Source organism: Hyla sarda, chromosome 1, assembly GCF_029499605.1.
Source record: "Hyla sarda isolate aHylSar1 chromosome 1, aHylSar1.hap1, whole genome shotgun sequence".
In the NCBI taxonomy this organism is placed as follows: domain Eukaryota; kingdom Metazoa; phylum Chordata; class Amphibia; order Anura; family Hylidae; genus Hyla; species Hyla sarda.
In genome coordinates this window covers 241130090-241155068 of record NC_079189.1, presented here as the reverse complement: position 1 = coordinate 241155068, position 24979 = coordinate 241130090, and the positions used below count along the sequence as shown (strand labels likewise).

Below are 24979 nucleotides of genomic sequence, written 5' to 3'. Positions count from 1 at the left end.
GAGCATAGTTTGGATTTCCCTAATGCCAGATAACCCCTTTTAACAAATTTACTAAAAATTCTAAAATGCAGTTTTCAATTAAATTGATTTTAGTACAAGGCCGCAACATAAGGTGTGAAAAAATTTTAACTGGTCAGAAGACTTTCCAAATGCATTGTTAATACAGTAGAAAATTGAAACTTGAAAGAATAAAACCTATTCTCTTAACTGTTTCTTTTTTCTCGGTTTCTTTCACTCTCTTACTTCTCTCTGCTTCAGGCTCTTTTATCTTTCTTATCACTGGCTTCCCTCTCGTATATCTTTTATCTCCTTCTCTTTTTAATATTTTGTTTATTGTACCATTTAATACCTTTGGTACACATCTGTTTGTGTTCTCAAATACCGTAATTTATTTCCTACATTTCCAACCTGTTTAAATTGCAGATGAATTCAAAGGACATTCTTTGCTGCAAGCTGCCAGGGAGGCAGACCTGGCCAAAGTGAAGAAGACACTTGCTTTGGAGATCATCAATTTTAAGCAGCCGCAGTCACACGAGACTGCACTGGTAAGAACAGATGGCTTGGGTTCTACTTCTTTTAGAGGGATGATGGCATTATTTAAATTTTACTGCATAGTAATCACCATCATTTGTTGACTGAAACCTGAGTAGCGATGCCAAAGTACTAACATAGGGAAGCATAACTTTGTTTGATACTCAACTTGGATTCCACCTTTCACAGTGTGACTTTTGTGAAGAAGACTTAGAGCAGTGTTTCTCAAGCGTGGTCCTCAAGCGCCCCCAACAGGTCATGTTTTCTGGATTTCCTTAGTCTTTCACAGGTGATATAATTCTGGTCAGTGAATCAGGCATCACCACAATTATATCACCTGTGAAAGACTAAGGAAATCCTGAAGACATGACCTGTTGGGGGGTTTTGAGGAACATTGTGGGCAGAGAAAAACAAATAGCCCATCTAGTCCGGTCTATTGCTTCATTTTTATCATTAGGATAGATATAAATTAATCCCAGGCATGCTTACATTTACTTACTGTAGATTTATCAACCACATCTGCAAGAAGTTTGTTCCATGCATCTACTACTCTTTTAGTACACTTCCTGGAATATCAACCCTATTTACACGCCTTTGTGTCGTCGACCAGCTGGCAATTCTTACCTACCGAACAATTACAAAGATATTAAAAGAATAGAGCACAAATTAAGAAGAAAGACATGCCCACACATCCATATATTGATACATTGCTTCTCAGCAAAAATTTATCTTACAAAAATGAACATCAAGTAGTTAGTATACATTTTGATCAAAGTGTACACACCCACTTGCCACTTCACCGCAACCTGGTTCAGGTAGGTCCCCATTTTAAAATGGTGTGGCATTGATCGCCGCTGCCGTGACACAGTGCCCATAGAAGGAAAGACCCAGTGTTCCAGCAGCCCCACTGCAGCCTGTGGTAGCCTCTGTCTCTGGGTCAAACCAGTGCCACACTAACAATGGCCATGGCACAGCGCAACACCAGTGTGAATAGACCAATACGTTCACCTTGCCATGTGCTCCCAGAAAGCAGACTGGGAGAAGCCAGAAATGAACCCAAATAAACTAAGGCCCCATTCACATGGTTGAATATCCACCTGGAAAAATTCTGTCCGGATCGCTGAATAATGCTCCATAGACAGCAATGGATTTCCGAGCAGATTCTGCTGACAGAATTGACTTGTTCATTGTTTCTGTAGAGTCTGTAATTTGAATTTCCACAGCAGATGTTTTTGCCACTTAAAGTCTGCTGTGTGTTTGGTGCAGCAGAAACCCATTGAAAACAATCTCTGAGCTCCTGGAGGGGCCTTATGCAGTCCTTTTATTAACAATGCCTGGGCATAATGGATGGAATGCTGGAACCAAGGCAAAACAAAAAAGAGTGATGAGACCAAATACAAGTATAGCTCAAATTGAGAAGAAAGACATGGCTGGACATCCATAATTTTCTTATGGTATGTTAAAAAATAGGTGCAAAATCACAAGATAAAATAGGCCGGCACAGCTTAATCCAAACTCAGCTTTCCCACACCTCTTTACAACATGTGGTAGCCAGGGGCAACAGTTGTACCACATATGCAATAATCCTGATTCGGATGCTTAATCCCGCAAAGGCAAAGTTCATAGAAGCAAACTTGAATAGTAGATTCAGGAGATTTTCCTTTGCCTTTCCATCTACGCTGTTTATTCTTATTACCATTATGGGAGACAAAGGGTCTTGTGGGGAGAAAAAAAGAGATCTGACTACTGGACCGATTCAGAATCCAGTGGGTCTGAGGATAAAACAAAGACAGTGACTGTTTCTGCCCCCCAGGTCACAGGAGCTAGTGCCACTTCTCATGTTGCCCCTTTAGAAGGAGGACAAGGAGAGGGCACACAAGAATGGCAGAGCTCAAATGTAGGACACAAACGCAAGACAGTGTCATGGAGGAAATAGCAGATGTCACTTTAACCATTATATAAACTTGTCTGATTATGTACTAGATGATGCCACTAAATCTGTATTGTCTAAAGGGTTATTGCATCCATTGTTATCTGAAATTCCAACTTTGGTTAAAGATACAAATGAATTCTTATTAACCCTTGAGGACTTGGTATGGCCTGAAAATTGCATCTTAGCCTCGATAGACATCAAGAGTTTATATACAAGCATACCACAGCTTCAAAGTGTTGATGTCATCAGGGAAATTTTATTGCACTTCAGACAAAAGTTCTACTTAAATTGATTTGGTTTGCGATGCAATTCTTGCCAATAATATCTTTTGATACAACATGGTACTCACAAGTGGGCGGAGTGGCTTGTACACTGGCGAAGCTATACATAGCCGCCTTCGAGAAAAGGTATATTTTCTCTGAAAATAATCGTTTTTTGAAATACATTGCGTTCTACAGATGCTTTGTAGATTATGTGTTCATCGTTTGGGGAGACACTGAGTTATCTTTTGCTGACTTTGTCTCTACCCTAAACAGCGTCAATTACATGAATTTAAAATTCACCTTTAAAACTGACACAAGAGAACTTGAGTTTCTAGATACAAAGGTGAGACTGATGAATGGAGACTTGGTAACCGTTGGCTACCGCAAACCAACTGCCTGTAATGCCCTGCTTCACTTTGAGTTACTATCTGGAACATGTAAAGAGAGCGGTACCTTAAGGGCAGTTTTTGAGATTGCGAAGAATCAATAAAACAGATTCTGATCTCCTCCTGCAGGCTAGTGATTTACGGGAGCGCCTTTCCAGAAGAGGGTATCCAAGACCCCTCCTGGATGCCGCCCCATAAAGCATTTTAACAAAAACATAATGAGCTACTCTGCAGGAGGAAGCATCCTAAGAATAAGAGCACATTACCACATTCCAAGGATGTTCAGGAAAAACGCTTCTGTTTCTCCTTTCAGTTTAGCCCGATGGCTTTTCAAGTAAAAGAAAGCCATCCATGATGACAATTGAGCTATCCTGAGAGGTGACCCAGTAGAATACACTAAAAGTAAACCTCTAATCACTCTTAAAAGATGCAAAAATGTTAGCGACACATTAGTACATAGCAAGTTTGTATCTTCGGTCTCAGGCAGTGGATGGTTGAATAAAGCAGCTCCAGTGGGAAATTTCCGATGTGGCAATTGTTCATGCTGCTCTTTTAGTTCAACTGACAAGTTTTGACCCTAGGTGGCGTTGTCGTAAAATTGAAAGATTTCATCTCTCGTAGGACAAATTTAGAAGTGTATGCGATCCGATGCACCTGCTCGAAGTTCTACATTGGATGCACTAGAAGTGCACTCAGTGTTAGATTCCGCGAGCATGTACAATCGGTCAAAACACAAAAAGAGCAGAGGCATGGTCTGATGAAGCGCCTGTAATAGGCGTGAAATAGGTGTTACCTTTCCCTGGTGTGCTGTGTCCACGCTTGTCCGCTTTGATCTCTGCACCATGCAATAAAGATTTTGGATTTTTGCACAATCTACTGTGGTGAGCGCCTCCTGAATCTACTAGTCATGTTAAAAAAAAAAAAAAAAAAAAATAGAATAGTTTGACACACCAGGTGTAACCAGTCTCTGTTTAGAATACACACCATTAACAACTCTCTTATATTTATCCTTCAGCCAACTGCAAATCTATGTGGGTACTTCGGTCTGATCACTGGGTCCGACCACTGGTGATCTCCTTAAAAGGACCTGATTGTCACACCTTCACATCTCGTTCAGTGATGGCCCGCTTAACCATCTTTTTTTAAAGTGATGCCATTTGACACATAAATCATCACAGTTTCCATGTCAAAGCCTTTGTGGGTTTTACCTGTGTGAACATACTCAAATACACCCATGTGTATGAGGTCTTTGTTTCGTATCGACTTAATAAGTACGGTAATTAACAAAATAATACAATACTGCTAGAATCAGAAATGCAGTGAAAGTGGATGACTGACTTCTGCAACTTGTAAATCCTTATTTTTTTTCATGGATTAAGGGTATGCAGTTATACAGTGGATGGGAGGATTTATTTCATACCTGCATGTACAAATTTGTATCCTTGTAAGAATGTGTGTACTGAAAAGTGTTTTTTTTTCCCAGTTTTATTCCTATGCATTTAACTGACACGAAAAAGTTTACTTTCTGGAGGCAATGCTTGATTTCAGCCTGGTGTACAAAGTAGACAATTTATTCTTTTATTCTTTGGCTTCCTGCTCGCCTACATGACATGACCATTGCTCATCCTTGGCACTGCAGTTATAAAATCGAAATTGTTTTCAGAGAAGCATAATTTACCATTGATCACCCTTTTTCATAGCGCGTTGTGTATCTGAGCCAGACATTTGCTAAATGACTGAAGGATTCCATCTGTGTGTGTTATAGAAAGATAGCCTTAGGAATATAGAACAGATAAAGATGATATCCTGAAAAACTGCTCAATAGAAGTGTGCTTTTAGACATTTTATGTATGTGTTTGCTTGTGTTTTTTTTCCTTTTGCCTTATATGTGTATTACTACCTTTTACAGCACTGTGCAGTGGCCTCTCTCCATCCAAAAAGGAAGCAGATAACGGAGTTGTTGCTCCGGAAGGGAGCCAGTGTCAATGAGAAGAACAAAGAGTATGTATTCTGTTTTTGCCATTGCATTTTTGGGACATTAAAACAATCTTTGTTTAAAAGTTTGTGACCGATGCAGTAGTAATTGTGAAGAAATATTAGTTATTACTTAGAAACATGGAATGTGTTGGCAGTTAAAAGCCTTTTGGCCCATTTAGTCTGCCCAATATTCTAAATTCTATCAATAGTCCCTGGCTTATATAAAGGATAGCATTATGCCTATCCTGTTCATGCTTATTAGTATTATTTTGAAATAGGGTTGTTTTTGAATTAAAGGGGTTATCCTACAATTTAAAGTTCACAGGATGGGTAATAAGTAGCTTATCATTGGCGATCCTACTACTGGGATGACTACAGTATCAGTCACAATAATAAACACCGTTATTGGCGGTCTTCAGAAGCCCCATAATGAGTTATGGCGTATTGGCCTAGCATGTGCGCAGACTGGGGAAGGGGGTTCCCCCATCCTATGGATACTTCATAACATAGTATGGTTGGATAAAGACACATGTCCGTTAAGTTTTATTGAAGAAGAAAAAAGATCAATAAAGAGAAGGGGTATTGGTGAATTTCTATGTTCGCATTAATGTTCTGTCATACTAAAAATTTGTCTAAGGCTGCATTCACACCTCGTTTTTATGTTACGGTTGCCGGTCGGCTTATTTTTGACCCGTATCCGGTTTTGTGATCTGATCTAAAACCGTAGTATACCACGGTTTTAGGTCCGGTCAGGAAACCTCATACGGGTCAAAAATGAGTTGTCTGGAGTCACCGTTTAACCCCGGTAAGCTCATTAAAGTAATTGGATTTCAGCGCTGGTCCGGCTGGGGTACAGGAGAGCCCGGTTTGCCCCTCCCCCAGCTGGATCCGGCACCTGTAACTTCAAAACTAGATGTGAATGCAGCCTAAGCCATTTTTTTCTCTGACATGTTCCTGAGGTAGACTGTTTCATAATTTCACAATTCTTAAGGTTTAGTCTTTAGAGGTTACAAGCCTTTTCCATATTTTTTTCTCCATGCAGGGGGAGTGCCACCTTGTCTTTTGACAGAGATTTTACAATAGAGCAGTTTTTCTCCCATGTTTTTGCACGGTCCATTTATATATATAAGATGATATCTCCCCTTAAACGTCCCTTCCCAAGACAATTTAATAATTTTAATCTTTTCTCGTCACTGAGAAGCTCTATGTCCCTTAGTTTTGTTGTGTCTCTGTGTAACTTTTCCAGCTCCAGGACCTCCTTTTTATGTACCAGTGCCCAGAACTGAACAGCATATCATGGGATGTCACACCAGTGCTTTAGAAAGCGGTAGCATTATATCCCTGTCCCGCCAACATGACAATATCCTGCTGGCCATAAAAGCAGCTGCCTGACATCAAATGCTGTAGCCTATAGTCTATAGAGGAGATTTATCAAATCTTGTGGAGAGGAAAGTTGCCCATAGCAACCAATCAGATCGCTTCTTTCATATTTATAAAGACCTCTGAAAAATTAAAGAAGCAATCTGGTTGCTATGGGCAACTGGTCAATCCTTCTCCATCAGGGACTCTCACAGTTTCTCACCCTAGAACAAATGTTACATGCAAGTTATAGGTATCCAGGTGCATAACTTTACATTTATCCACATTAAACTCAATTTGCCAAGTGCTCAAACACTCAGTTGGGGAGATTTATCAAAACCTGTGCAGAAGAAAAGTTGTTTAGTTGCCCTTAGCAACCAATCATCCCTTCTTTCTTTTTTAAAAATAAAAGAAGCAATCTAATTGGTTGCTATGGGCAACTGGTGAACGTTAACTTTACACAGGTTTTGATAAATTTCCCTAAGTGGACATATTGCCCTAGTTTCCAAGTTGCAAACTCAGTGTACCCAGCTTGTAACTTATGCACATCTCCCACAATGCAGTAAATGGGATTTTCCATTGAAGCAGATGCAAGACCATGCCACATTTTTTGTTGTGTGGGAACAGTGCAGCACTGTAATGCACTTTTATGTTCACTTGTGTTGGATCTTCATATTGCAGAATTAACATATATTTTACTTCAAATTCTGCAACAGAAATAGGAGGCTACTTCTCCATGCTACCTATTCTCAAGGGTTTTTTCTGGGCGTGGAAAGATCAATGGGGGGAATTTATTAAGAGTTATTTGTGTAGTGAACTGAAAACCGTGTATATGCGCCAAATTTATTAATTGGTGCATGGCATGTGATAATGTGAATGTGGTGCTGGTACATGTTTTGACTTCAGAACTCCACTTTGTGTGGTGCCTCCTCTGCGACTTTTTAACTCTTGCGCCAAAATGTGCAGCTTTTTAAAAAGTTATTCACTGTCAGTTTTGCAATCCAGGTCAGAACTAGTGTAGGTGGGCAACATATTGAGGGCTTTCTGACTAATCACTGTTAAAGGGGTACAGTTTTAAATCAACTGATGCCAGAAAGTTAAACAGATTTGTAAATTACTTCTACTAAAAAATCTTAATCCTTCAAGTACTTATTAGCGGCTGTATACTACAGAGGAAATGCTTTTCTTTTTGGATTTATTTTCTTTCACGACCACAGTGCTCTATAAGTCAAGGCCTTATACCCTTTAAAGGAGAACTCCGGAATATAAAAATTGTGGCCCATACTGCCGTCAGTAAAAAAATAAAGATGTACATACCTTCCTCCGCTCCCCCGTGGCCTCCGGTAACCGGCTCCGGTCTCCACCGCGATCCACTTCCTGGTTGCCAGTGGTCGGATGAATCAGCCAATCACCAGCCGCAGCGCATTCTGACTCGGCCGGCGATAGGCTGAACGGCATTGTGAAAACGCTTCAGGACACAAAATTCTTCACTACACCGGCACTTGCGGCCGGGGCCGAAAACGTCACACTGCCGCTCAGCCTATCGCCGGCCGTGTCTGACTGCGCTGCGGCTGGTGATTGGCTGATTCATCCCACCACTGGCAACCAGGAAGTGGATTGCAGCGGAGACCTGAGCCGGTTACCGGAGGCCCCGGGGGAGCGGAGGAAGGTATTTACATCTTTATTTTTTTTACTGCCGGCACTATGGGGGTCAATTTTTATGTTCTGGAGTTCTCCTTTAAGATTGTGAATTGCACAATTTGTTGACTTACCCACGTGTGTGTGTGTGTGTGTGTGTGTGTGTGTGTATATATATATATATATATATATATATATATATATATATAATATAATATATATATTATTTTATTATTCCTATTTTTTTCTGTACTTTTTTTTCTGTAGTTTCATGACACCTTTACATGTAGCTGCTGAAAGAGCGCACAACGATGTAGTTGAAGTTCTGCATAAACATGGAGCAAAGGTAAAAATGAATATTGAAGTGGAAATAATAATTTTTGCACAGAACTGCTGTCAGTACCAAGCTGTGCTGTCTGCTTTCTCTATCTTTATAGATGGCTCAGGGTTAGATACAATTAGAGTATTAGGTCAGTACATTTATCTGAAAATTCTACAGTACCTCAAAGGCATTCAGCTTTTATGAAAATTACTTTGCTACTCAGACTGTGATTCATCCCTGTTCCTGGCAACAGGGTGAGTAATTTAATTGGAGTATCTTGGCCATCTATCTGCAATGATATCTCTTTGTGTCATTTCAATACAAACTGCTTCTGAGGGTTTCAAGCTTCAAATGAAAAGTCAATCCCATCCCTTGTAATTAAGGGGAAGCGGGAGAAGGACAGAAAGCCACAAAGTAGAGGAAGGGGAATTGTTTGTTGAGGCCTCTCAGTTTTACTTTATTTAGATTCAACCATAGTTTGGAATTGTATTGTAGAAGCACATTAGCAAAGCTTGCTAGCTTGTGTTTTTATATTTTATAGGGACATCAAGATACATTGCTAAAGTATATATTTTGAAACCACTTTAACCCTTTAATGTTTAGTTTGGGGCTTAAAGAGAACTGGTTACCTCTCCTGACATGTCTATTTTTGTTGTGCTGTTCTTCCATCATTCCTGGCCGCCTCTGCCTCCCTCTGTCAGGTCCTAATACAGCCCCCGCAAGGTGAATATTAATATTCTTCAACCCCACGTCCTAGTGACGTGGAGTCACAAGTCATGTGAGCGCAATGCTGTCGGTCTGCTCTCACTTCCTGATGAAGTGAGAGCTCTGTGCAACATGAGCGCTATGAGCAGTGTCACTGTCCATGCGCTGATTCCTCGCTACACCCGGAAGTCGGGAGTAGCGAGGCTGCACTCGCATTACTCAGAGCTCTCACATCATCAGGACAGGAGAGCAGGCTGAAATCTTCCGGCACATGTGCTCTGCCAGTGCTGCGCTCACGTGACTTGTGACTCCACGTCACTAGGACGTGGAGTTGAAGAATATGAATATTCAAATTGCGGGGGTGGTATTAGGACCTGACAGAGGGAGGCAGACGCAGCCAGCAGACGAGGCCCACGTCTCCATTGCACAATTCCCTGGATGCAGCTACGGAAATTCAGAAGCAAGTATCTCAGGACCTACTGGATCAATTTAACCCCTTAACAATGCAGTACGTATTTTTACGTCCTGTGCCGGCTCCCGTGATGTAACACGGGGACCCCACTTCATATCGGGTCTGTCCTGGCGGCTATCAACAGCCGGGACCCGCTGCTAAGACCAGACATCACCAATCGTGGTGATGCCCAGTATTAACCCTTCAGACACGGCGATCAAAGTTGAACAGCACTTCTAAAGTTAAAAAATAATTTGCCAAATGACTGCTCCTTGCCTGACATCCAGGCAGGAGCAGTCGACCGAGAAAACCTCTGATCAATGTTATGCTATGGCATAGCATTCTGCTGGCAATCAGTGTAATGCATATTATAGTCCCCTATGGGAGCTATAACATTGCAAAAAAAGTGGAAAAAAAAGTTAATAAAAATGTAACCCCTTCCCTAATAAAAGTTTGAATCACCCCCCTTTTCCCATAAAAAAAAAATAAACTGTGTAAATAAATATAAACATATGTGGTTTCACGTGTGTAAATGTCTAAACTATGAAAATATACTGCACAGTCAATGGCGTACACGTAAAACAATTCCAAAGTCCAAAATAGCATATTTTTGGTCACTTTTTATACCATAAAAAAATGAATAAAAAGCGATAAAGTCCGATCAAAATTTGCACTCATACATGTCTGTATATGGAAAAATAAAAAAGTTAGGTTATTATTAGAGAGTCCAGTTTATCATATTCTTATACTTTATAAAAATTTTATTTTTACAAATATCTGTTAAAATATATTGAAGTGGTTTTTGCTAATTTAGAACTTTGTTATAATGCATTTGTGTTTTATGCCTTAAGATGAATGCCCTGGACACACTTGGGCAAACTGCACTGCATAGAGCTGCACTGGGAGGTCACCTGCAGACATGTCGCCTTCTGTTGAGCTTTGGCTCGGATGCATCAATCATCTCTCTGCAAGGCTTTACTGCAGCACAGATGGGAAATGAAGCTGTGCAGCAAATTCTAAGTGGTGAGTGATAGCCCATCTCATGCATCCCTAACCCCCCAGATCGCTTGGGTCCAGAGCGCTGGGGCCCCCTGCGATCTCCTGTTTAGAGCCCCGACTCTCCTTCACAGCAGCGTGTCATGATCCCTGCCCGAAGTGGGGCCGCCTCGCCCCTCTGTATAGTTCTATGGGAGACCGTGAAGATTGCCCAACGGCTCTCCCTTAGAGCTATATGAAGGGGGCATGGCCCCTGCTTTGGGCGGGGGTCGTGGCGCTCCGCTGTGAAGGAGAGTCGGGGCTCTAAACAGATTGTGAGGGGGGCCCCAGCGCTTGGACCCCCGCCATCTAAAACTTATCCCCAATACTTCAGATACTTCCTGGTTTTTTTCATGATACTTGTCCTTTAACTCCAGCAGTAATGACTTTCATGGCTCCCATCTCACAAATCCCAACCTCAGCAGTTATTAACCTCATGACCAAATTTTAATGAATAGATGTGTACCTGTCAGATCCAACATAAAAAAAATTGTTGCTCAGAACCTAATCCTGTCCAGGTTTTTGAAATCCTCTTAGGGGAACGGGTCGTGTCCCTCCCTTGTGGTGGTGGGAGGTGGTTGTGGTGTCTGCTCATGCAGCATTGTCTATGAGTCATCTCTTGTCCACCACTCATGGACAGGAATGGTTAGTGTCTCAGTATGTATGGGGACCCCCTAGTAGTGAGATTTTCAGGAGCCGTTTTCTTTATTATTCCGTATTTCAAAAAAATTATTTAAACAACCATATTACAAAAGATACATGTTACAAAATTTTCATCAGTAACGAAATATAAAAAGTTTTTGGATCTGACAGTGCCCATTTTATATAGGTATTTTCTTCTTTATCAAAATGTCAAATACACTTCTGTTAACATCTTTGGAGTATATTCTCAGACATTCCAGAAAATGAGGGAATAAATATAAATATATATATATATATATATATATATATATATATATATATTGGAGAAACCAGATTTTAAATCTTTGCATTTGTGATTTACAGAAAGCACACCAGCCCGCACTTCTGATGTGGATTACAGACTGCTTGAAGCATCAAAAGCAGGTGACCTGGATACTGTAAAGGTAAGTCATTTCACCAAATACTATTTATGATGCTTTACCAGAATACAGTATCCTTTCTATAATTTAACATTAGTAAGGCTGGGTTCACACTACGTTTTGTAACTACGGTTCCCGTATACGGCTGGGAGGGGGCGGGGCTTAGTCGCGGCGCCCGCACTCAGCCGTATAGGGGAACCGTATTTAATGCATGTCTATGAGCCGACCGGAGTGAACCGCAGCCTCCGGTCAGCTGCTTTTTCGGCCCTATGCGGTTTCCCGACCGTAGGCAAAAACGCAGTCGACCACGTTTTCGCATATGGCCGAAAACGCAGCCGATCGGAGGCTGCGGTTCACTCCGGTCGGCTCATAGACATGCATTAAATACGGTTCCCCTATACGGCTGAGTGCGGGCGCCGTGATTAAGCCCCACCCCCCTCCTCCCAGCCGCATACGGGAACCGTAGTTACAAAACGTAGTGTGAACCTAGCCTAAGGCTCCTTTCACACTATCGTTTTAGTCCAGTAGGTGATGTCCGTGAGAAAAATTTGTGCATGTCAGGTCGTTTTATCTCGCTATCATAACGGGAGTTATAACGGACGTTAGAGAAATCCCATTCAAGTGAATGGGATCCTCTTTGCCTGTTATAACTCCCGTTTTGCTCCATTACAATAACGGATGTTAGTGGCAGCCAAAGTAGGAAAAAAATCCATTAACGTCCATTTGTAACAGTCATAGTGTTGAAAGGAGCCTAAGGCTGTAGAGTTGCCATTCTATGAGATATTTGTTTTGTTATAGAAATATGAGTATATGAGAGAATGAAGAACCTTTGGCCAAAATAAAATGGCTGGGCTATGCTGTTTTGCCAAATCCCATTAAATTAAATGGAAGTTGCACAAAATGCGGAACTTTCCTCGCTTTGGCTGCTTCTGGCTTTTTCGACCACCTCTTGTGATGGCAAACAGGCAGGAGATGGCTGGAAAATTGGAATAGTGAGAAGGGTCAACCCGTTTAAATCTTATCCATTATTTACTTAAAGGAAATCTGTCATCAGAATCACCTGCACTAAACCTGTTACACGGGCTTGTAGTACAGGTGATCCTGATTAAAACGCTCCTTACCTGGTTAAAAATGGTTCAGCGGTTCTTCAGATATCTTTATCTTTAGTTTTCTGTTATTCCCTGGCTTGGGACTCAGTGGGAGGTGTTATCATCTGGGACTCGGCCACACGTCATTCTAGCTGGGCGGAGCTGCTGCCCGGCTCATGAATATTCATGAACTTAGACCGAGAAAGAAGAATTAGACCAGGAGGATAAGTTCATGAGTATTCATGAGTCGGGCGGCAGCTCCGCCCAGCTAGAATGACGTGTGGCCGAGTCCCAGATGATAACACCTCCCACTGAGTCCCAAGCCAGGGAATAACAGAAAACTAAAGATAAAGATATCTGAAGAACCGCTGAACCATTTTTAACCAGGTAAGGAGCGTTTTAATCAGGATCACCCGCACTACAAGCCTGTGTAACAGGTTTAGTGCGGGTGATTCTGATCACAGATTTCCTTTAAATGTAAATGATTAAAAAAAAAGTCTCCCTATGCAGAAAGAGGTAAAAAAAGATATATAAATAGACTTTCTTCCCAAGTCACACTCCCAGCCTCGCCCCACTAGTGGTCTTCAGCTGTTTCTTTCCTCTTGCAGATATTCACGCCCTCTCTGTTAGACGGAAGGTTCTTTAGTGTAAAGACCTTACACTCATGACCACAGCTGTCCAGAAGACCATTTATTGCACATGGAACAATTAAATATACATAAAACAATAAAAGGACCCGACGCGTTGTGGAGCTTCCTCCTTCCTCAGGGATTAATGTTATGAGCTACACATCCACCAACTATATACCCCCAATCCATCATTTCAGGAAATGACTTCATTACTATTTTCATTCATAAAAAGATCTACATATACTCACAACACTATATATACCATGGAGTGACATTGTTACTGTCCTTTACATACAAACTTATCCACATGATATCAGTGCTAGAGATGAGCGAACTTACAGTAAATTCGATTCGTCACGAACTTCTCGGCTCGGCAGTTGATGACTTATCCTGCGTAAATTAGTTCAGCCTTCAGGTGCTCCGGTGGGCTGGGAAAGGTGGATACATTCCTAGGAAAGAGTCTCCTAGGACTGCATCCACCTTTTCCAGCCCACCGGAGCACCTGAAAGCTGAACTAATTTACGCAGGATAAGACATCAACTGCCGAGCCGAGAAGTTTGTGACGAATTGAATTTACTGTAAGTTCGCTCATCTCTAATCAGTGCTACAATATACATTATACTCGCTTCAGGGTTTCATTAAAACCTTTTGGGCAGAGCGTGTCTAATTAAAAAATATAAAAGCTTTCTTCAAGCGGTCCTCCACTTGCTCTAGCGGGATTACTTTCAACAATTTAGGGTCTCCATTATGGTGGGTATCAAAGTGTCTCAAAACACTATGTTTAGGTAATCAATGTTTTATATTGAATCTATGCGAATTAATTCGCTTTCTTAATGTTTGGGGCGTCCTTCCCACGTATTGGATGCCACAAGGGCATTCCAATTCGTATATCACTAAATCACTACCACAATTAATGAGATTTTATTTACATTTTATCTCCTGTGCTTCTACTAACCAATCATGTGGTTCCTTGTTGAATATATTTACATGTCCCACACTTTTTTTTACCCAAAATTTATAGGCTCCTTTATGTTTATCGGCCATCTTCTTTATCTTTTAACTATCTTCTATTCGTGCCGGGCGGTATACTGGTTCATACCGAAAATTTTTTCCTGCACGATATGAATTTTTGCCATGCGGTAATACCGGTTGACCCCCCCACCCCCCCTTAGAATTAATGAATTATCAGCCGCAGCGCGCTGTCCCCACATCGGGGAACTAATCATATGTGACCCGTGGGAGCTGTTCTGCTTCAGGTTCTGTTCAGGTTATATTTTCCTTACTCATATTAACAATCAAATTCAAACCCCATTCATTATCATTGAAAACTTAAAAAAATTCTCAAAAGTTTCCTTTGTTCCCTGCCAAATGATAAGGTCATCTATATACCTTTGGTAAAATGTAATATACTGATTAAAATTTCTTTCTTTTATGTACAGTCTCTCAAATGCTCCCATATACATGTTAGCAAAAACCGGGGTGCATTTAGCACCCATCGCTGTACCCAGATGTTGAATAAAAAACTTTCCATCAAATGTAAAAGAATTTTTGTTTAAAATAATTTCTAGACTTTCAATTAAAAACTCTTTTTGTGCTATGGGCATCAAAACATCCTCCCCCAATATGGTAGCTATAGTATTCACCCCTTTTTCTTGAGGAATATTAGAATATAGAGATGCTACATCTAGCGTAATTAACCACATATCTTCCATAAAATTAAAATTTTCCAGTTCTATTCAAAGATGTCCCAAATCTCTTAGATAGGACAGTAAGGATATAACCGTTGCAGGATCCGATCCACATTCTCCCCTAAATTGCCATCCCTGCTATGATGGGTCTTCTGGGAGGTGCCAATGGATTTTTTTTTTGCAATTTCGGTTATAAGTAAGAAAATGGGATCGCTGGATATATTTTTTAATTACACGTTCTCCCCAAAAGGTTTTAATGAAACCCTAGAGCGAGTATAATGTACGGTATATTGTAGCACTGATATGTGGATGAGTTTGTATGTAAAGGACAGTAACAATGTCACTCCATGGTATATATAGTGTTGTGGGTATATGTAGACCCTTTTTATGAATGAAAGTGGTAGTAGTGAAGTAAGTATTGTGAGTATATGTAGCCTTTTTTTATTAATGAAAATGGTAGTAATGATGTCATTTCCTGAAATGATGGATTGTGGGTATATAGTTGGTGGATGTGCAGCTTGTAACATTAACCCCTGAGGAAGGAGGAAGCTCCACAACGCGTCTGGTCCTTTTATTGTTTTATAGTTTTATGTATATTTAATTGTTCCATGTGCAATAAATGGTCTTCTGGACAGCTGTGGTCATGAGTGTAAGGTCTTTACACTAAAGAACCTTCCATCTAACAGAGAGGAAGTGTATATCTGCATAAGGAAAGAAACGGCTGGAGACAACTAGTGGGGCGAGGCTGTGAGTGGGAAGCAAGCCGGCACGGGAGGGGGGGGGGGGGTTGAGCTCCCCTCGGTGACGTAAGTCATTTGAAGCGTTACACTGCTACTAATTGCGACGTTGTTAAAGAATAGTCGGCTGTCTGCTCCTTTTAATTCAGTTTTTTGGTTACTGATATCAAACAAAGAGGTGAGTGGGGTGGGGTTTGGTGAAGGGGAGGTGAGAAGAGGATAAGAACGGCATAGAGGACAAGAGGCAACATTGGGTACACCAGACAAGGACAACCCCTTTTAAATTTTACATTTAGAAAAAGTAATCCTGAAACAGTTTTAAACCTGGCTGTGATAATGCCGAGAATAAAGCCTTATGGGGTAAATCCTAATTCTCCTCTTTATCGCGCTTCAGCCATGGTACCATCCACATAGGACTAACAACTTACCGGTATATAGGAGAGGTTGTTCTTTGACCTTTGGCTTCTTTGGACGGCAACCAAGAAATCATATGCTTTACTGGCAATACCTGACCGGGTTATAAGCATCCTATCTCTAGAGGTCCACATCAACGCAGCATAATATATACAGTATATATATATATACATAAAGGCTTCACACCTCTCCCTCACTGAAAAGAGGAACAAGAAATATACACAAAAACCAAGGGCCTATTAAGAAGCGGGATATAATATACTGTGCGGACTATCCTAATTGTGGACATACACTCTGGGTCTCACCACTACTATTTCCTCCATATAGATGTACTGTAATGTACTGGCTTTATGTGAGCTAAGTGACATAGCCTTGTGGGTTTCACATGGCTATATTCCCTGATGAGTTGTACCGCATGTGTTTACGCGATACAATGAAACGCGTTGGGTTTGCTTGATTGTAACCAAATTGAATGTTATGGATACCAACTATATATATATATATATATATATATATATATATATATATATATATATATGGATCTATAACTAATACTCACCTAAATGTAAATTGGAGGCTGTAGAAATCAGCAATCTAAACATTAGTGGCCTCTTTGGGCTCCTTCCGCCATCCTTCATTAGGGAGAGGTAGGAGGTTCCTGATGTAGGTGGTCCTCACAAGGAAGACCTTCCTACATTAATAGGCAGGGGGTCTACACAGACCAGCAGGGCCAAATAGATAGGCCACTAGATGCCTAAAGCCCTTATCTAAGGACTAGCTGACTTTCTCACGCTATTGTGTTAACACTTTATTTAATTATTTGTATGTCCGATATTTTAATACATATCTAATAAAGGCTATATTTTATTATACGACCTAGTGTTTAATTTCCTATTCTTTCCTCTTTATCACAGCCAGGAATTACAGTATAAGGTGACACTTATATGTAGATAACACAATGAAAAATTCACAATAGGTGATGATTACAGCTCATCTTCTCTCCCCTCTGTTTAGATCACAGACCATGCCTAGAACAGTATCCTATAGATGTTATTATCTTCTATGTGAAAGCTGAAAAGAGTATTCCTAAATGCTACAAAGAGCAGATTAGGGAGATGGCTGTCTTTTTAACAATAATAATAAAAGCTAAGTAGTATAGTACAACCAAAGAATAAGTTGGCCAGCACTATTTGATTCCAAACTATTGTATAGACCTGGCTAACAGGTGCAGGCTGCTGGGCTAAATATACAGCAACAGGAGAATACAGCAGCACACTGCTAGCACAAAGATATAGATAAAACATGAGGATATAGATAGAACATGAAAAGCTATACAGCTGTAGTGCAATAAATGAAAATATGAAACTATGAAATTATGAGGTACTTAGCTTGCGAATTTGGCGGCCAAATGGCGTGTACCGTCCCACCACGGTAAGGTGACCTCATTCTGGGACGGACCCTACACTATGAATATGCCTCTGTGTGAACAGCTCAACAGGCATTGCAAGGTCTGAAACATCCAAAGCACCTTATATACACCTAATAGAGGTGGGTGGGGTGCAGGAGCCAACATAGAGGTAGCCACTCCCCCGTATGTGTAATACAACCAAAGAATAAGTTGGCCAGCACTATTTGATTCCAAACTATTGTATAGACCTAAGTAGTATAGTAGCTATATAGTGACAACATATCCCGCAACATATATACATATATGCTACTAAGAGCAGATCAGGGAGTTGGCTGTCCTCTTAACAATAATAAAAATAGCTAAATAGTATAGTAGCTATATAGTTACAACATATCCTGCAGTACTGTACACAACTTGTTGTTATCGCTTACTGTTTCCAGTGGGAATAACAATCTAAACTCCAGATAAACCTGTTAGTGTGTTTTGGAGTCTTAGAGGAAACTTGAAGCTCAGGGAGAACATACAGACACCATGTGGATGTTGCCCTTGGTTGAATTTGAACCCATGGTCACTGCTAACCACTGAGCCTCCATATCTGATAGGATAGGTTTTTCTCTGGTCATACTTTCTATAATTGTATTATTTGTTCAGTGGCTAACCTATTTACAGCGGTTAGCTCTTTATTTTTGCCTGAAGTGTACCAAGTTCTACTAGACTAATAGTGATAATAGTGGTGATCATGAAGCCCAGTTTTATCCTGCCTGGATTATTCAGTTTAATTGTCCTTTTGGTTCATGTAATGATAAAAGAAACACGATTATAGCTGCATACGGGGCCTGTCACCAAGATGTTCAAGTGTATTACGCTACATAAACATTACTGTTGCACTCTTCTCAAAATGTCTTGATGCTGCGTTACCATTTCTATAGCCACCAATAAGTTCAACTTGAGTCCTTCCGTGATATCTTTAGTATCACTGTAAAACAGCAAAGAACAAGCAAGCTCTACAGAGCGTCTAATAGGTAGTGTGTGTGTGTGTGTATATATATATATATATATATATATATATGTGTGTTTGTATGTATGTGTGTATATATATATATATATATATATATATATATATATATATATAATACACTATAGTATTTTATAGTGAATATTGTCAGTAAAGAACACCAGCCTGTTAGTGTAACATTTTTTTATTTTTTTACACTAACATGCTGGTGTTGCCCCATACTTTTTATTTTCACAAGTGGTAAAAGGAAAAAAAGACCCCCAAAATTTGTAACGCAATTTCTCCCCCACATGTGACCTCATTTTGGAAACTACACCCCTCACAGAATTTAACAAGGGGTGCAGTGAGTATTTACACCCCACTGGCGTTTGACAGATTTTTGGAACAGTGGTCCATGAAAATGAAAAATGTAATTTTTCATTTGCACAGCCCACTGTTCGAAAGATCTGTCAAGTTAGTAGACCTCAAGTTCAGTGTACTCTAATAATGGCCCAGATTTATTAAACTGTGAGAGAGAAAAAAAATTGAGTGATTTTCCCACAGCAACCAATCACAGCTCGGCTAACGAGCTCTGGTAAAGTGAAAGCTGAGTTGCGATTGGTTGCTGTGGAAAAATCACTCATTTTTTTTTCTCACATAGTTTGATAAATCTGGGCCCTGGGGGTTTTGGTCATTCAGACTTTTTTCTTCAATGGTTATGTAGGAAGGTTTCGGTTTCTAGGCAAGAATCTAATGAGTCACATGGACTCAGCAGCGCCCCCACACAGACTTGTCCATGTGCCTTGATGACTAACCGATGAAAAAGGTCTGGCTGACCAAACATTTGGTGTACATTAACCTTGATGTCTTCTAACCTACAATTAACCATGTGATGTGCATGTGGCAATATGTAAGTCTGGATAATTTGATGATAAAAAAATCAAGCCTATTTTTTCTGCATGTGCACAGGTGGGTAACCCATATTGCTGCTGTGCAGGTCTTTTTTTTTGTGTGTGTGTGTCCGTGAGGCGCTCAGATGTTGAACCTCCACAGATCACAATATTTCATCATTTACAAGATGGGAGTATCCTTGTAAGGCTTTTATAGATATGCAGTTTAAATTCTGTCATACTTGAACACAATGGGGAATATTTATCAAAACCTGTCCAGAGGAAAAGTTGCTGAATTGCCCATAGCAGCCAATCAGATATCATCTTTCATTTTTAACAAGGCCTCTGTAAAATGAAAGTAGCAATCTGATTGGTTGTTATGGGCAACTCAGCAACTTTTCCTCTGGACAGTTTTGATAAATCTCCCCTGATTGTGCTTTAGTTACCCAATGTAGGCAGTCTAAGCATCAAGCTCTTGATACATTAGAGCTAATAAGCACTGCGTAGTGTATATTTTGGGCTTTGACAGTAATGTGACAGTTACTTTGGCTGCATTGTACAGACATACCCAAAGAGTACCGTAAATGCCAAATATCTGTACGGTAAGTATAGCAGTGCCTGAATGGCATACCTTTAGCCTTTCATGCACAATATGTAGCATCGACATGCCAAAAAAATTACACTAAAAACAAAACAAAAACTGAAGCTCTGTGTTTTGCATTCAACTGTCTTGTGAGCTCTGGTTCTGCTCGAAATCTCATAATTTGTTTTTATGTAGACACACAGACTTTCGACAGAGCTGAATATATTAACTTGTGAAGCAATTTAATAGGCTGAGCACGTACTCATGAATTAGGTTAAGAAATGTAGAGAGATAATGAGGACTGATACAGTACATAGTTACTAGGTGCTTATCAGAAGATTACATTTCTTTTAAAAGATCTTTAGTACATTATAAAGTCCAATATGTATTTATTTATTGAATTATTCATTTATTTGTCTATAATTTTTTTTTATTTTTATTTTTTTTACTTCATATTTTTTTACAGCAGCTGTGCAGCCCCCAGAATGTAAATTGCAGAGATCTTGAAGGCCGTCATTCGACTCCATTACACTTTGCTGCTGGTTATAACCGTGTTTCTGTTGTGGAATATTTGCTACATCATGGTGCTGACGTACATGCCAAAGATAAGGGGTAGGTTTTAAGACTTTTTTGTTTTATATGGTACTTTTTGTGTATTTTGTTTATATGGCACGATCAAAAAAAAAAAATCCTGGAAAACCTGCTTTAAGTTCCTAAGAACATCCAGCGGTAAGAGAGCAAAGAAAAGTCCCCCACCTCTTGTACCTGCAAATAATGCTGAGTTATATAGTGTGGGGCAGATTTGCTGTTAGGTACATTGTGAGCCATGTGCAGCCATGAAGGGAGACTGCTCATCAGTCAGGCCTGGATCATAGGTCTTTCTGTTTTGGCTTGTACAATAACCTGCATTCTATACCATACAGGCTATGTAGAAATATACTTAATTGTATTGTACATTACAATACCTGAGTACTAACCCTGTCTATGAACTTAGACTTTGTACCTATGTCTTAGATATACACTTGTTCATCTGATTTTTATAAATAGCTGCAATGGCATTCTTATGGCATTAAATATCTGCAGATTGCATTCAGGTTCACCAACTGTCCTTATTATAAATGAAGCTATTGTAATATAAAACAAAAAAAAGCCTATTTCTTTTTCTTTTTGTGTGCAGTGGCTTAGTCCCTCTACACAATGCCTGCTCCTATGGACACTATGAAGTTGCAGAGTTGTTAGTGAGGCATGGTGCCTCTGTAAATGTTGCAGATCTCTGGAAATTTACTCCACTACATGAAGCAGCTGCTAAAGGAAAATATGAGATCTGCAAACTGTTATTAAAGGTAAGATGGCAAAATATTTTATTGCTGCCTCCATTCACAGTCATTAGTTACAGCCTTGCACCTTTTTTTTTTTTTTTTTTTTTTTATAATGCTTTGCACTATTGGGCATTGGAAACTCATTACAAAGGCAAAAACAAAATTTCAAAAGGTTATTGAAACCATAAATAAAAGGAAGTTGCTTTTTATGCCAGGAGAAGCTGTATGCTTGGCTTTTTATTTCTTTGGGATTTTATAAAGGCCAGAATTTATTGCTGTTGTAAGGTTAGCAAAGGATACAGAAGTACAATATCTAAAACAATGTTTAAAAAAAAAAAAAAAAAAAGACAGTAGAAGATCATGTCCAGGACCATTTTATATCCTCATGGTGTTAATGCTCAGTCAGAGAGTATTCATCTTTAGGGTAAGATGCTAACATGCTGTGTTTGGCTGCATATTTTCTGTTGCTGACTTCAGTGGGTAGGAAAATGCGCTGCAAAAGACGACACGTGTGACCCTACCCTCAACTGTATGTAAAATAACTGATTTCAAGCACACAATCATATTCCAGAGTTGCTTTTTATTTCATGTGTATCACACCATATTATGCTATGTAAAACCAAAATTCATTCTTTAGAACTAAGCTGACTTAAAAGTCGAATTTTTGATAAGATGAGTTACTACAGTCAGTTGTTTTGTATTTTTTACGCTTTTTTCTATTGAAACCAAATTGACAATGTGTTTGTTTTTGTTTTTTTCTCAGCACGGAGCAGATCCAACCAAGAAAAACAGAGATGGCAACACACCTCTGGATTTGGTAAAAGATGGGGACACAGACATACAAGATTTATTACGAGGCGATGCTGCTCTGCTCGACGCTGCTAAAAAAGGATGTTTAGCAAGAGTACAAAAGCTTTGCACACAAGAAAACATCAACTGCAGGGACACTCAAGGGAGAAACTCCACCCCTCTGCATCTAGCAGGTGAGAATAAACAGACTAGTAGCCATCTACAGTCATGGATTTAGGTATAATCTTATAATGATAATAGGTTTTCGGTCTAGCAGTGTATATATATTTTTAATTACAAATAATGAAATTTTAATTAGTATTTTACTGTTTTACACACCTTCTACTCTGGTACTTCTGCAAGAGAGACATTCTAAAAGTATTCAACACACATAAAGCCGCACAGGTCACATTTTTTTAGGGTACATTTAAACAGCCTGTGACCACAATTGATACAAATTTTTATTTCATTATTTTGTATCAGTTAATGTATAAACATACAAGCAATATTCTACTGACAGATATTTTTCAAAGGGGTATTCTAAATTTGGAGAAAAAAAACAAAAAAACATGACAGCCTGGTAGGGATGTAAAATAACATAATAAAGCCCTGACCCAGTCTGTGTCTCCTTACCCCGATGACCTTTTGTTCCTTTTCTTCCGTTGATGTTCCGAAACCCACTGCAGCCAATCACTAAGGCTGCAGTGTGTGTGTGTGGAACATCATCAGGAGAGCCAGGACAGTGCGTAATCAAATGAAGTAAATGGCAGGACCGTAGCATGGACTGGGTGAAGTGAAAATGCATTATTTTGTTGTTCTTGATTCATAGCAGGTTGTATTTAGTACCTGTTATCTGCTATAATAAAATATTTCCGATTTTCCTTTTTTCTCTCTCTCTCTCTCTCTCTCTCTCTCTCTCTCTCTCTCTCTCTCTCTCTCTCTCTCTCTCTCTCTCTCTCTCTCTCTCTCTCTCTCTCTCTATATATATATATATATATATATATATATATTTTTTTTTTTTTTAAATAGTATTTGTTTTCTATTTATGCTTCTCACTCTGTGAGCTCCACAGTTCAGGAAAGGGTGTTCGACAGCAGGCACTATGTCAGCTAAAGCCCTGTCGGAGAATACTACCGGTTCTATGCAGCGCTCGGAGTGGAGTCGGGAACACGCATAGAAAACCCCCAGGGTTCCTCCTCCTGGAGGAAACGTGTGTCTCCAATGAGGATGTATCAGTCCATGCTGCCAGCTGATGCTCGCTCTCAAAAGACAGGAACATAGCGCTTGCTTTTGCCTGTTTGATTGACAGACAGATTGAGCACTGAGCTGAGCAGGTCCCACCTGTATTTCCTGATTTTTGTTTCGGCCAGGCCGATGCAGGAGACAATTCTGCAGCATCGGGGGGTCAGGATTGCTGGAAGATCCAGAAGGAGGAACCCTGGTGGACAAACTTTTAGGAGTGATTTTAACATATAAAGTTAAACCATTTCATGAACAAGTACATTAAGAAGTTAACATATAAAAAAATTATACAAATGGCAGGTACCAGTTAACTTATTTGGAAAAAACATTTGAATGGTTTTCTCCACACCTGATGATACCTTTTTTCAGTAAACAAGAGCTTATGAGCCATATCTTAAGAGAGAGAAAACATCTGGAATTACTCCTTGAACTACTCATCCATTACTCTTTTTATACTGAGGGTATACTACTACTACTTCCACTAAAGAAATTCATTATTTTTACAAATAAAATATGAAATTGCTAATTTATGGAATTACTTTCATAACTCACATTGGTAATGTTAAATACATTCAGATTTCAGGGTAAAATATAGGAATTCAGAGTGCTTCGGTTACTTGGTCACAATAAGTCTAAGAATATTGTAAAATTCTTTGGAAGTGTGTTGTGAAACCATTGTTTCACATATAATGCATTCAGAAGGTCTTCAAAAAGGTCTTACATTATTATTATTGTTATGTGTGCGACGTTCCCCCCCATCATCCTAAACTTAATACCCCATAATGACAAAGTGAAATTAGAATATTCCAAATCTTTGCTAATTTATTAAAAAGGAAAAGCTCAAATATTGCATTGTCAAAAATACTTAGTTGAAGCACCATTGCCAGTGATTACAGCCTCCAGTCTTCTTAGATATAACACCACAAGGTTTGCGCACTTGGATTTGGGGATTTCTGCCATACTCCTCTGCAGATGCTCTCAGGTTGGGTAATGACTGTCATTGTCTTGTTAGAAGGTGAATTATCGACCCAGTCTGAGATCCAGAGCAGCACCCCCCTCAGTTTCTGTTAGAAATTAAGGCCAGAGAGTTCAATCTTGTTGAACGCTGGCTAATGTGAGCTGTCTGCAGTATTTGTTACAGTATTCTGTGCATATCTGATGCGCAGGATTTGAAGCTGCAGATTTAATGCTGTATTCATTCAATTAGTTTACATTGAAATCCGCAGCTTCAAATCCTACACATTAAATATGCGCAGGATACTGTATGTTTGAATACACCCTTAGGGTCTCTTCACAGGTACAGTATCCTGTGCATATTTCATGCACAGAATTTAAAGCTGCAGATTTGACGCTGTGTTTGATCATTTAGGGTCTATTCACACAGCAGAATTTCCACACCAATTCCACATTCTTGGGTGGTTTTTGGCTTGCGCGGAATTGTTGCGGAATTCCGCCAGTGGAAATTCTGCAGTGTGAATAGACCTAGTTTAAATTTATATCTGCAGCATAAAATCTGCATCTTCAAATCCTGCACATT

The 24979-nt window shown here is 39.7% G+C and overlaps 1 protein-coding gene across 2 annotated transcripts in view; it reads left to right on the top strand.

The window, feature by feature from the left end:
- Positions 1-24979, top strand: part of TNKS (tankyrase) — a 239391-nt gene that overhangs the window by 166396 nt on the left and 48016 nt on the right. Inside the window, exons 9-16 of one of the 2 annotated variants that reach the window (XM_056569535.1) lie at positions 424-545; positions 5023-5114; positions 8355-8433; positions 10417-10588; positions 11606-11685; positions 20562-20704; positions 21270-21435; positions 22175-22394. In XM_056569535.1, coding sequence (XP_056425510.1) covers positions 424-545; positions 5023-5114; positions 8355-8433; positions 10417-10588; positions 11606-11685; positions 20562-20704; positions 21270-21435; positions 22175-22394 — 1074 coding nt within the window. Of the gene's footprint in view, positions 1-423; positions 546-5022; positions 5115-8354; positions 8434-10416; positions 10589-11605; positions 11686-20558; positions 20705-21269; positions 21436-22174; positions 22395-24979 lie in introns of both variants that reach the window. The other variant, XM_056569527.1, reaches the window with a different exon arrangement.